The 13,584-nt window shown below is 40.0% G+C and overlaps 1 protein-coding gene across 1 annotated transcript in view; it reads left to right on the top strand.

Annotated features, from left to right (window-relative positions):
• Positions 1–3,201: 3,201 nt before the first annotated feature.
• Positions 3,202–13,584, top strand: part of LOC100917316 (store-operated calcium entry regulator STIMATE) — a 66,695-nt gene continuing 56,312 nt past the window's right edge. Inside the window, exon 1 of the mRNA XM_031957458.1 lies at positions 3,202–3,528. Coding sequence (XP_031813318.1) covers positions 3,363–3,528 — 166 coding nt within the window. The 5' untranslated portion in view covers positions 3,202–3,362. The remainder of the gene's footprint in view (positions 3,529–13,584) is intronic.

Below are 13,584 nucleotides of genomic sequence, written 5' to 3' on the forward strand. Positions count from 1 at the left end.
AAGAGTGGGTGGGGGCCATTCTTTCTCCAAGAATATATATTAATAGGGTATGGTCCAATTACTATTTAGCCTCACGTGCTTGGGACCACAGTACATCAACTCGAGCTTCAGCCTATTACACTCTTTTCATCACTGCACAGGTGGAACTGTTCTGAATCATCTCTATGTTGAAGAGAGCCACGTCCATCAGAACTGATCATCGTATAGTCTTGTTGTTGCTGTGTATAATGATGTTTCAGTTCTGCTCGCTTCACTTAGCATCAGTTCATGTAGATCTCTCCAAGCCTCTCTGAAATCATCCTGCTGGTCATTTCTTACAGAACAAACGTATTCTATAGCATTCATATACCATAATTTATTCAGCCATTCTCCAATTGATGGGCATCCATTCAGTTTCCAATTTCTTGCCATCACATAGAGGGCTGCCACAAACAATAAAATCTCATTTTTAAAATAAACAACTATTGCATGTTAATTTTTATATTTGTTACTCATTAATTGTGAAGATGTGCAAGTTTTATCATTTAACTGAAAGGAGCTTACTGTTTTCACCAGACTTTTGATATGCTTTGGTTAACATTTCTATTAACCAATAAGGTTTAAAAAAAGTAAATTTCAAATTTCTTTATAATCATTCATAGTGCCTATTCTTGACATGGGGCAAGGGTCCTATTTTCTTGGAGTTGTTATTTGTTACAGAACAAATGCTACCCTCATGCATATTAAAACCAATGTGTTCATATACTGGATCCTCAAATTCAGCTATCTTGTGCCCACCACAAAGATAAACAATACTCCCTCGTGCAGAGAGTGTGCTCTGACTCCCTCTTCCAGGGCTAGGTTGGCCACATTTGTCTCTCAGGATCCAGAGAGTAACCTTGGAAGGGTGAGGGGTATCTTCTCTATTGCCATGACTAGAATCTGCCAGCTCTCTTTTCCCTTCTCTTAGATGCCAGTAATTAGGTCCCAGTTCCATCAATTACTTGACATCAGTTTTTATAAAAGGACATTAATTTGAAGTAATAGGGAGAACAATCATTTCCACTTAATCCTTGAGAGTATACTTCCTCTATATCACCTTAAGCCTCTGGGGAAGTAGATTCAGTTTAGCTCAATTTGGATGTAGCATTGGTTCCACCAAATTCATCCAAATGCAGTCTCTGCTGGATGAATCCTTATCACATTTCTACAATGGGCAGGGTCATTAATGCTAAACTAACTGTAAAACCTGGACACCGGGAGTGCTGGATGCTTAATCTCCTGATGTGTCACAACTCCATATCAAGAGATTCCAGAACATCTGTAACAAATCAGAACCCAAGGACTAAGACTCATATTTTGGGATTAGGAAGCCCCAGTAAGAGAAGCCCCTCCTCCAAGTTTCTTCCCTTTGTAACATTTCATCAGTGGATGTGGAGGAGCAGATTAAAATCAGAGTGATGCAGAGTATCTAGAAGCATTTGGAAGATGTCCCCAGTTTGGGCTCTGCAGGCCTTCTCTTAAACGTGATTAGCATATGGGAAACATTTATAGAATGTCTACTCATCGTTCGAAGATTCTCCAAGGTACTTCCATTCCACCTTCTCTTGGCTCTCCCAGAAGCAGGCTACTTAAAATCTCCATGTGAAGAGACATTGTGGAAGGCACTGTGCAAGTCACACCCCTGTTAAACTTCAAGCATCTAACTCAATTACTACAGGGCATTAATTGGTCGCACCAGATTTATATCCAAAGGGGGCTGGACTGGGATTCTCAAATATCACTTCTTAGTCTTCAAAATATTGATGCTAGGCTGGCCACAACATCTGTCCTGAAAGCTAGATTTGAATACTGGGTGCCCTTGGAACCTTTCAAATTAAAAAGGTTAGGGGGATTCCACTCCTTCAACCTAGAGTGGAGAATAACCAATGGGGAAGCCAAGAAGTGAGGCTTATTTTTCAGGGTCCATGTGGTCTCAAAAGTGAGGAGGCCTTTACTCTTATCATATGATCTCAAAAGCAAAAAAGTCATTGAGATTCTCCAAGCAGGGATTGACTGGAGATGGACAAGCCCTTTGGGACGTTGTCTTTATGCCTGCTCCACAGTTTGCCCATGACACTTCCCCTACATGTTACCAGCATTCTTTCTGAAGCAAGTCGGGTTAGTATCCTATCATATGGAAAACTTGCATCAACCAAGTAAGCTGATGGGGTCTAAACGTATCAGATACCTACCAAGTTGCTGGCTGTGTGCTAAAGTGAACACTGTAGAAACAGCAGTCGTGGGTAGGGAGAGTGGTAGACTAAAAGAACGGAGGACGGTTTGAAGCATTGTGTACTATGACTAAGGACTGATGTTAGGCAAGAGGAAGGGGAAGAGATAATCGCCTGAAGAGCCTTGAGGTGGAGAAATCGACCAGTGCAAACCCATATAATTTTCTTTTTTCGAGGTTGTTTTGAGTGGGAGTAGAAACCTAGATTTGACTTAGGAGAGCTTTTGAACGTTAAAAAAAATAGCTTTTTATTTTTCAAAATACATGCAAAGATAGTTTTCTATTTTCACTTTTACAAAAGCCTTTTGTTCTGAATTTTTCTCCTTTCCCTCTTAACAGCAAACAATCCAACACATTAAACGTGTGCAATTCTTCTAAACATATTTCCATATCTGTCATGTTGCCCGAGGAAAAAATCAGAACGGGGGGGGGGGGGGGAAGCAAACAAACAACAACAACCAAAAGGGTAAATGTATTTATCCCGCCTTCAGTCTCCATAGTTCTCTCTCTCTGGCTGCGGGATGGCTCTTTCCATCACAAGACTTTTGGAATCGTCTTGAATCATCTTTGTTAAAAAGAGCCAGAGGCTTTGAACTTTAAAACTGAAATAGGAATTGTGTTTAATGCTTAGCACGGTGCCTGGCCCAAAGTAGGCGCTAAATCAATCCTTCCAACGTGAAAGTTAAAGGCAGCGTAGAAGAGATCCCTAGCTTAGATCGGCCCGGTCCTTTCCGACTCGGCATCCTGTATCCCGGGTTGCTTCGGCTCTCACCTGGCGCCGCCCGCCCCGCCCAGAACCTGCCCCGCCCGGGCTCCACGCCCCGCCCCGGCTCCACGCCCCGCCCCGGCTCCACGCCCCGCCCGCAGCTTTCCCCCCCCCCGTCCGGAGGAGGAGGCCGTGCTCCGCCCCCTTGGCGCCATTGCCCCAATCAGGAGCCAGTGATCTCAGACGTCGGCGGTGACGCGCGGCACGCAGCCGAGCCCAGCGGCCGGGCTGAGGTGGCCGGCTCCCGGGCTCCAGGGCTCCGAGCTGGCGGCGGCTCGGGCGGGAGAAGCCGGGCCGGCTTGGGTCGGGCCGGGGCGTCCGTCCCTCCCCGCGGCCAGCCTGGCCATGCAGGGCCCCGCCGGCAACGCGAGCCGCGCAATGACGGGCGGGCCGCCCCCCACGGCCTCGGCCGGCGCCGGCGAGCGGGGCTGCGAGAACGGCGCCTTCATGGACAGCTTCGGCATCTTCCTGCAGGGGCTGCTCGGAGTTGTGGCCTTCAGCACCTTAATGCGTGAGTGACGGCGGACGGGGCGGGGCGGGGACCCCGCGCCGAGCCTCCCCTCGTCGGCCCGGGGCCCCCGGGAAGGAGCGCGCTGCCACGCCCCGGGGGGTCTTGCGGGAGACCCCCAGGACCTCCAGTGTGGGACATTCCCAGCGCGGGCGCCCCCCGCCCCCGGACCCCGCGTCCCGAGGTCCCCCCGGGACGCCCCCGGCACCCTGCTCTGAGTGCCTGCTGGCCTCTGGCAGCGCCCTCGTCTCCGCACACCCGAACTCCGTAAGCTCCCGCCTGGCTCCCGGACCTCGTCCTCGCTGTGCTGGCGTCCACCTGCAGCCACTTCTTCCCCGGGGGGGGCTGGGGGTCTCCTATCTGCTGCTCTCGCCCCTCGGGAGCCAGGGTCGCGACCCTCACGGGGGCGGCGTCCCGGTCGTGCTCGGTGGCGGGCCCTTTCCTCTCTCCATGCTCACCCCCTCTCCCCGCGATAATTATCCCCGGGATTTCCCGGAATGTGACAGCTCTACCCTTACACCCCAATGCCCTGGCACGCTCTGGCGCTCCACCCCTTCTCCCGGCTCCAACTTTGCTAACTAAAGTCCGGGCCTTTCCCCTCTCTCCTGCCATTCCCCTCTCCCTAGGCTAAGGCCGGGGGGTCCTTGAAGTCCCAGACCTTGAGAAAACCAGAAGTAAAACGGGGAAACAGCAGATGGTCTTCCTGGAAAGCTGGAAACTTTGCTTAGTCATCAATTTTGCCTTTGGCGGGGAGGGGAGGAAGAGAGGGGGATAGAGTTTATTTTTGTTGTTCTTTCTTTTGGCTAAGTGTGTGGGAGTTTCCCTTTTTTCCCTTTAAAGATACAGGAAGCCAGCTCTTCTATTGCTTTCTGCTTGTAGTTGACGTCGGAGGGGCTGAAGGGGGAGTAGCATTATTAGGGGTCATTCTTAGGATGAGTTTGGCAAACATTCCTCCAAAATGCCTAGTGGTGGATTGGAGACCTCTTTGTTGGCCTAGGAGGGAGGGAGAATGAAAAGGGTAGTAATCTATCTGAAGTGCTGCTAAGTCACTGGAGCTACAGATTGTATTTTAACTGCTCCCTAGCTATGCGTTTCTTTCCTCTCTCCCAATTATGTAAGTGATTTCAGGGTGATATTATCTTAGTTTTCCTCATTATCCCTTCTTCTTTCCTTCCCAGAGAACTCTTAAAACAAAATAATATTTTAAAAATTATTTTATTTAAAAATAGTATTTTTAAAGACCCAAAAAAAAAAAAAAAGGGAAAAAAAATCAGCACAATTATCACTGCATTGAAAATGTTCAAAAATACCTGCAATATGTAATACTCGTGGTCTTCTCACTTTTACCATAAGGTGTTCTCTCATTTAACTTAACATTTATATTTTTCTACATTTATTTTTTGGTTTTTGATATGTAGTTGTTTTTTCCATTTGCATTGTTTTGGTTATTATGCATATTGTTTTCTTGACTCTGCTTCTTTCATTCATCAGTTCAGGAAGATCTTGCCATGCTTCTCTCTATTCATATTTCTCATAGTACAGTCATTCTCCAATTTAATCATATACCAGAATTTGTTTTACTATTACCCATCCGGTGGTCTTCTATTTTGTTTTCAAATCTTTCCTATCAAAAAAAAAAAAAGTGCTATCATAAATATGTTGGTACATTTGGGGGCTTTGTTAGGATCTTAGTCCAGTAATAACATTTCTACTTCATATGATAAAATGTTGTTGTTGCTTATTTTGCATAATTCCAAATTTCTTTCCAGAATGGTTATACCATTTCACAGCTCCACCAACAATACATTAATGTGCTTGTCATGCCACAAATCCTGCCAACATCAACTGTTGACATTTTTTTGTCTTTGCCAATTTGCCAATATGAGGTGAAACCTACTGGGTTTTGAGTTTTAGCGATTTGGAGCATTCTATCATTTGTTTGCAATTCTTTGGGCCACTATTTGTTTATATTCTTTGACCACTGCAGGAATGCTTAGCTAGTATTTTTGTACTTAGTAAGGTCTTTGTTTCAGCTGTCTGGCCACTACACTTTTTGCTGTGCTTGTTTGTTAAATTGGATCCCAGAGGGTTAGACCTGGACTTCTAATCCAATCTCTGTTATATGGTGCTGGGAGTTTCCAGCTGTCTTCAAGGTCCCATTCTATTCTACTTTACTCTGCAAGACTTATAAAGCTGGTTAACAAGTGCTCTTACTTGTGTGTTCATTATCTTCCTTTCCACTTCCAACTTGCCTTATTGTTTTTTTTTTTTTTTTTTCTGCACAAATATCTATTTGTTTCCACAGTACTGATTTGTACCAATTTAACCAAATGTGATTGACAGGAGTGTGGACTACATATAGACTTTTTTAAGATTATATTGATGGAGGAATTAATGCCCTATGACACCCATCCTTATCTCCACATTGACTGGCTATCATCAATTTCTATTTAAAAGAAATTAGAGCCTTGATGTTTTGTAGAACCTGATATTTCTTAGTCTGACCATAATTTTTGTAAACTTTGCTGATACTGACAATCCTAAAGTTTATTCTATGGAATCTGGTGCTTGTGTTGCAGTGAAAGAAATGTAATTATGAACAAAAAACGTAGTTGCAAAGATGGGGGAGAAGACGACTTGAGCAGACCAGTGAGTGCTTAGAGATTTCAACAAATTTGTATTAAGTGTGCAAGGAACAGTCTGTATTCTGGCAATGCAACGATACAATAGATACAACTCTTGCTTTCAAATACTAACTTGAATTCTTATAGCCAGCATTTTAAAAACTTTTTAACATGTTTTATCACTTGGTTTTCATTATCTCATTGGATCCTAAGGTTAAGGTTGTATCTCAGATTGACAAGAAGTTCTATATATACTGATGAAATCACAGATCCACTTCCTATTCTTATCTTTTGAGTTTTATAACAACTTTCTGAGGAAAGTAGTGAAGATATTATTTTCATTTCAGAAATTAGCAATTTGGATTTGAACTCAGATTTTCTGACTACAAATCTAGCACTTTCTTCTAACATTGATTGCCTTTTGTTCCCTTTTAAACCTCTTGGATTCATTTGACTTGTGACACAAAGGATTTGTCTGTAAAGACTGAACTTCAAAAGGATTCTTGGTTTATTTTAGATTTGACTTTACTGAAACTGTTTTATGTAAAGAGAATCTTGAAACATATATTGAAAATATTGAAACATAGGAGCAGGAACTTTGTCTAATTCTGTGACCTTGATCTTGATACAAACATTCAGAAAATTTGAACAAGAATCTATCAATCCAGGAGGAAAGAAAGCAGAGCTTACATGGATTGGTCAAGGCAGAAAGAACATGGAATAGGGAAAGATAGAATCTTCATGAAATACCTGATCCAGAGTGGAGGGCATCTTTTCCACTCCATATCATTCAGATGTAAGAATTGGGATCATAGACTTATCAGTTTCTATTGCTATAAGAGAACAGAAATCTTAAGATAACACTCTTAACCTTCCTTCCCTGACCCTGAATTCTAGGGTTTGCTTGGTGAATATCAGGAAGATAGTGAAATGTTTTTAGGAAGAGAAGGAGTGGGAAGGTTTTAGGAGGATTCTGCTAAGTGAGATTCATTCAGAAAACATTCATTAAGCATCTGTTACATGTAAAGGCATAGATGCTAGGAATATAAAGATTAAAAAATGAACATAGTCCCTGCCTTTGAGGATTCCTTTATTCCAAACAATTAGGTTTGGAATTTACCAGGCCTACTGGGAGAGTCTTGTTTTTCCTTTTTATTAGGAACTTAAAAATAAACTGAAACATTTCAATGTACAAAGAAGAGTTTCTAATATGTATAGTTTCCCTTTTTTCCCCCCCATATACAATGTGTTAATTTTTTGGTATAATTTAACACAGTAGTTACACCACTACACCCTTCTAATGTTCCTTTTGCTTCCCCTCCTTTAAAAAAAAAAAAGATTCAGTGGCATTCTTTTCCTTCTTTTTGTGTTACTTTACCTTTTCTGTCATTATTACTACTCTTCTTTTCCCCCTACAAGAAAAAAGAAAAACCTTGTCTTGTAATAAGTCAGTCAAGTCACTAAGCATTTATTAACTTCCTACTATGGGTCAGGCACTGTGTTAAATGCTGGGAATACAAAGAAAGGTAAAAGACTTACTTACAAAATGATGGGGGAAACAACATGCCAACCAGTATGTACTAACTATATTATATACAGAATAAATAGGAAATAATCAACAGGAGGAAGGCACTAGAATTAAGAGGAATTGGGAAAGGCTTCCTGTGAAGGTGAGATTTTAGCTGGGTCTTGAAGAATTCAGGAGAGAAAGTATTCCAGGAATGGAAGACAGCCAGTGAAAATGATGTTTTTCAGAAACAGCAAGTAGGCCAATGACACTCGATTACAGAGTAAGTGTGGTTGGGGTCAGGGATGGTAGGAAGTTGTAAGAAGACTGAAAAAGTTGGTGGGGGGGGGGGGCTGGGTCATGAAGGACTTGAAATGCCAATTGGAGAATTTTATATTTGATATTGGATGTTATGAGGACCTACTGGAGTTTATTTGTGTAGGGATTGACATGGTCAGATCTGCACTTTAGGAATGTCATTTTGGTGACAGAATGGAATGGAGAGAGAATTGTGGCAGGCAGGTAAGCTATTTCAGTTGTCCAGATGTAAGGTGATAAAGGTCTGCATTAAGGTGATGGCAGTATCTGAGAAGAGAAAAATGAGTGTTTAAGAGAAGTTGCAAAGATGAAATTGACAGGCCTTGGCAACAGATTGGATGTGGAAGGGAAGGCAATGACTTGAGGATTATACCCTCAACAAGAATAGAGAAGTTTGGGTGGAGGCGGGGAAATAACAAATCCAGTTTTGAACATATTAAGATGTCTATAGGAGGTTATCAAATCTGAGATATCAATAATTGGAGGTGGAAAACTGGAGGTCAGATTAGGGCTGGATAAGTAAAGTTGAGAATTATTAGCTTAGAGATATTGATGAAATCTCTTCTTTGAAGAAAATGTTGGGAGGTGTTAGGAATATAAAGTACCAAATAATATCACAAAAATGATATTCATTAATTCAGACAGAGAATGACTTTGCTAATACGGGCGTAATTTCCAAATTACTCTCTGTAGTACAAACTTGTACTACTAGTACATGGACTTCTTAGAACAAAGATCACAATCAGTAACCAATTAAAATAAAGAATTTTTAAAAGGGTAGTATGGTATTTAATTGAAGTACTTCTAATCTGACTTGTTTAAACACTTTTAACCTGACTTATTTAAACAAACAGTTTAATTGAAATTGATTAAAAGTAAAGACTGTCACCATTTTCTAAGGAAATTCAACCAATGCAAAGGAGTTGTTACTATAGGAAGACCAAAAGAATCCTGAAATCATCCCAGTCAGCAAGCCCACTTTATCTCCCTATCAAGCAGCTAAGAGATTTAAGATATATAAATTCAAAATAAAATTACTGGAGGGAAAATTAAATAAATAATTTGAAAAAGATTCATAAATACATTGGTAACTCTTATGAAGAAATGAATATTGTGAACAATATTGCCACAAAAGTAAATCAAGAAATAGGGAAGGGGAAAACAAATTCATAGAAAACTTAGCAGGAGACTTACTTAAACTGTCATTCTAGAGATATTTAAAGATGAAACGAAGAGGATAACTAAGAGATGAAAAGGAAAGAATATCCATCAAGTTTTTAATATATATTCCAACATTATCAATGAAGAATTTTTTAATTTAGATTCTTAATATTATAGTCCCAAATATGCTTAATGTGTTGTATGAGAAAAGAATCTACCTCTTGAGACTTTCTCTTTCTCAAGATCCAATCTAGCATCTCTAGCTATCCTCTGGACAATTCCATCAAAGTCAAACAGACAAATTTGTCTGCTTTCCTGGAAGTAATAGGGAATCACTGACACTTCTTAATCCAGGAAATGATTTACGTCTGTTTTAGGATTATATCAATTTGGCAACTGTGCTCTAGAATGGATTTCAGGGGGAGAGATTTGATGTAGAGGCATCAGTTCAATAGCTTATCAAAATAACTTAGGTCAGAAGCAATAAGGACTTGAATTGGAATGGTTGTAGTTTGATTAGAGAACAGGAACTGATGAGAGAAAAATTTTCTGTACAAGAAGTAGTCATTGTGTATGGGGGTAATGATTGAAGAGTTGTGTACCTGGGGACTAGAAAAATGATATTATCTTTATGGAAAGGTTAGAAAAGGAGTTGAGGGACTGACTAGTCCTCTTCCTGGGCAGGAGTGATCCTAGTGTTGAGGAAAGGAAGATCATGGAATGTGTTTTACATGTTGACTTTTTAATGCCAGTGGGTCTTCTGTTGGTGTTGAGTTGTTTTTCAGCCATGTCCCATTCTTCATGAACTCTTTTGGCAAAGATACTGGACTAATTTGCCATTTCCTTCTTTAGTTCATTTTACAGGTAAGAAAATTGAGGCAAATGGGGTTCAGTGACTTGTCCTGGGTCACATAGTTAGGAATTGTTTGAGGCCAAATTTGAACTTAGGAGGATGAATCTTCCTGATTCTGGTCTGGTTTGCTATCCACTGGACTACCTTGCTGCCCCATAATGAAACATCTATCTGATGGGTAATTAATGATGGAAGTTTATGTAATTTCCTTTTTTTTTTTCTTTTTGTCTTTTTGATTTTGATCATTTAGTTTTCCTTTCTCATTTAAAAAAATGTATTTGGGGCACCTACCTATTTGGGGAAGTAGATAAGAATACTAGCTCTGGAGTCAGGAAAACCTGAGTTCATATTTGGCCTCAGACACTTAACACGGCCTAGCTGTGTGATTCTGGGTGAGTTACTTAACCCCAATTGTCTCACAGAAGAAAAAAAAATTAAGAGAAAAAAAATATTTAACAGTTGTTAGCTGTTTTAAAAACTCTTTAAATTTAAAATTTTGTTTTTCTTTATGTTTTTCAAAAATTCCATTTTTTGTTTTTATTTGGAGATTATTTCATTTGTTGTTGTTTTGTTTTGTTTTGTTTTTTTTTTCATTTTTTTCAACTGCAAGTACTCATTTTTCTATCTCCTTACCTCTGAGCTTTTTCATGAACTATCCCCATTTTACCTCTGTTTCTTTAAAGCCCTTAGTTCTTTTCAGGGTTTAGCTTTGCTGATTCCCTTAGTTGCTTGTGTCTCCAGTAATTTTTGTATTTATTTTTTCTATAAACCCTCTCCTCTTTCCTCTGTGCTATGCTTCTTTCTTTCTTTTACTAAAACTAGAAATGAAAAATCATTTTAAAATGCTCATGATGTGTCAAACACTCTGCTAAGCACTGAAGTTACAAATATAAAATCAAAATAATCCCTACCCTGAAGGACCTTATATTCTTTTTTTTTTTAAATCCTCAATAGTTTTTTTTTATTTTCCAAATACATGTAAAGGTAGTTTTCAGCATTCATTTTTGTAATACTTTGTGTCCCAGATTTTTCTCCCTCTATCCCTTACCTTTCTCCTCCCTAAGACAGCAAGCAATCTGCTAAATATGTGTAATTCTTTTCAACATATTTTCATATTTGTCATGTTGTGCAAGAAAAATCAGATCAAAAGGGGAAAAAAACCAAGAGAAAAAAAAAAAACAACCAACCAAACAAAAGATGAAAATACTAAGCTTTGATCCACATTCAGTCTCTATAGTTCTCTCCCTGGATGTGATTGGCATTTTCCATCCTGATATTGGAATTGCCCTTGAATCAGTGTATTGCTGAGAAGAACTAAGATTATCAGAATTGATCCATCACATAGTCTTGTTGTTTGTTACTATGTACAATGTTCTCTTGGTTCTGCTTATTTCTCTCACTATCAGTTCATGTAAGTCTTTCCAAGGTTTTCTGAAATCAGCTTGCTCATCATTTGTTATAGAACAGTACATTCATATACCATAATTGATTCAATCATTCTCCAATTGATGGGTATCCCCTCAGTTTCCAGTTTCTTGCCACTACAAAAAGGGCTGCCACAAACATTTTTTGTACATATGGGTCCCTTTTCCTCTTCTAAGATCTTTTTGGGATACAGACCCAATAGAGACAAAGTTGGATTAAAGAGTATGCACAGTTCCAAATTGCTCTCCAGAATAGCTGAATCATATCACAATTTGACCAACATCACATTAGTGGAGGAGCTTATATGCTACCTGGGAAAGACAGCACATACAGGTTCAACTTGTTTATAGTTGGAGAAGGTGGGGAATGACGGGAAATGCTGCTGGTTCCAGGCAACATAAAATGAAAGATCACCTTTTAGAGGCCAGGATCCTTGGGGCAGGAGTCAAGAGTTGTAATAGGAGGTGTACAGGCAACATAGTTTCAAGATGGCTGGCTGAGATATCGACAAGAGAAAGTAAAAAGCACATTTGTCACAGTCCAGAGTCCCAGGAATGAGACCAGTTGTGGTGGAAGGAGTTTACTAAATCAATCAGTAAATATTTATTAAGCACTTTATATATATATTTTAGATACTGTGCTATATGCTGGAATTCTTGCTGATTTTCTTTCCTTGGTTCTCTAGCCCATCATATATATTCATCACATTGGATCCTCCTCCTCTTCCTTTAGTTTAGGTGATTTTCTTATAAGGATTTTTCTTCTTGTCTTTTATTATATTTGGGTCATATGTTTTTATTTGATGTGCTAGAGGGGGTCTGGACTCAATTACGAAAATTTATTGCTAAAATGAAAAGTAATTAAATTTAGTTAGTGTTTTCCAGTTCTTCTAAATTTTGTTGAAAAATTTGTGGTTGAAATCATTTCTAATGGAGCAGTAATGAACTGAACTAGCTATACCCAGAAAAAGAACTCTGGGAGATGACTAAAAACCACTACATTGAATTCCCAGTCCCTATATTTATGCACACCTGCATCTTTGATTTCCTTCACAAGCTAATTGTACAATAATTCAGAGTCTGATTCTTTTTGTACAGCAAAATAATGTTGTGGTCATGTATACTTATTGTGTATCTAAGTTGTATTTTAATATATTTAACATCTACTGGTCATCCTGCCATTTAGGGGAGGGGGTGGGGGGGTGGGGTAAGAGGTGAAAAGTTGGAACAAGAGGTTTGGCAATTGTTAGTGCTGTAAAGTTACCCATGTATATATATCCTGTAAATTAAAGGCTATTAAATAAAAAAAAAAAAAAAAAAAAAAAAGAAAAATTTGTGGTTGTATAGTAGTATATCTGCTATGTTCTAAGGCTAAAGTCTTGTGAATCCACTCTTATGAGGAGGAACTTGTAATTTAATTCCATCAATAAAAACATTTCAGAGAGAACATGGAATATTAAGGCAAAATCAAGTGATTGTTAGTAAGCTGGTGTGTATATCGCATTGTAAATTTTACACAGTCTGCCAAAATGGGTCCTAGATGAGGAGGGAGACTCAGAGAAGTTATGTGCACAGAGATGATCAGTTTTGCATTGAGATTCATATTTACCCGACTCTTAAATGCCTCAAGGACTTGGTTTGTACTGCCAGATGAGGTTAGTATTCCCTTCAATTCCCAGTCAGGGAACCAAATGATGAGGTTTGGCGCAGAGCAGAGAGTTGTGGAAACCCCTTCTGGTTGGTCCAGGTCCAACGTGAAAAGAATTTACGAACACGAAAAGTTAGATTGGCAAAAAGAAGTTTATTGGCACTGAGAAGTCAGCTTTTGCTAGGAGGCTGACTTCCGAGTGACAAAGTCTTGGCAGAGAGATAAACAGGGGTGTGATAACACTTAGAAGAGGGGGTCTTTTCTCAGCGAGCAGGGTCCTGGCATGCAGCTATCACAAGGAGAGAGAGGGATTCCTTGACAAGAGATGGTCCTGCTTTGAGTCTCTGCAGAGAAATGGGCTCCAAGTTGCCCTTTTTTATAAGGAATCTGAAACTGTGGTTTCAATTGAATGAGATTCCTTCAATATTGTCATTGCCCCCAGGCCTAGATGAGACCACTTACTGGGAATGGTCCTGAGCCTTCAGCTCAATAGAGGTCCATAGAAATATCAAATCTAGATATCC

Source organism: Sarcophilus harrisii, chromosome 1 (assembly GCF_902635505.1).
Source record: "Sarcophilus harrisii chromosome 1, mSarHar1.11, whole genome shotgun sequence".
Taxonomy (NCBI): Eukaryota; Metazoa; Chordata; class Mammalia; order Dasyuromorphia; family Dasyuridae; genus Sarcophilus; species Sarcophilus harrisii.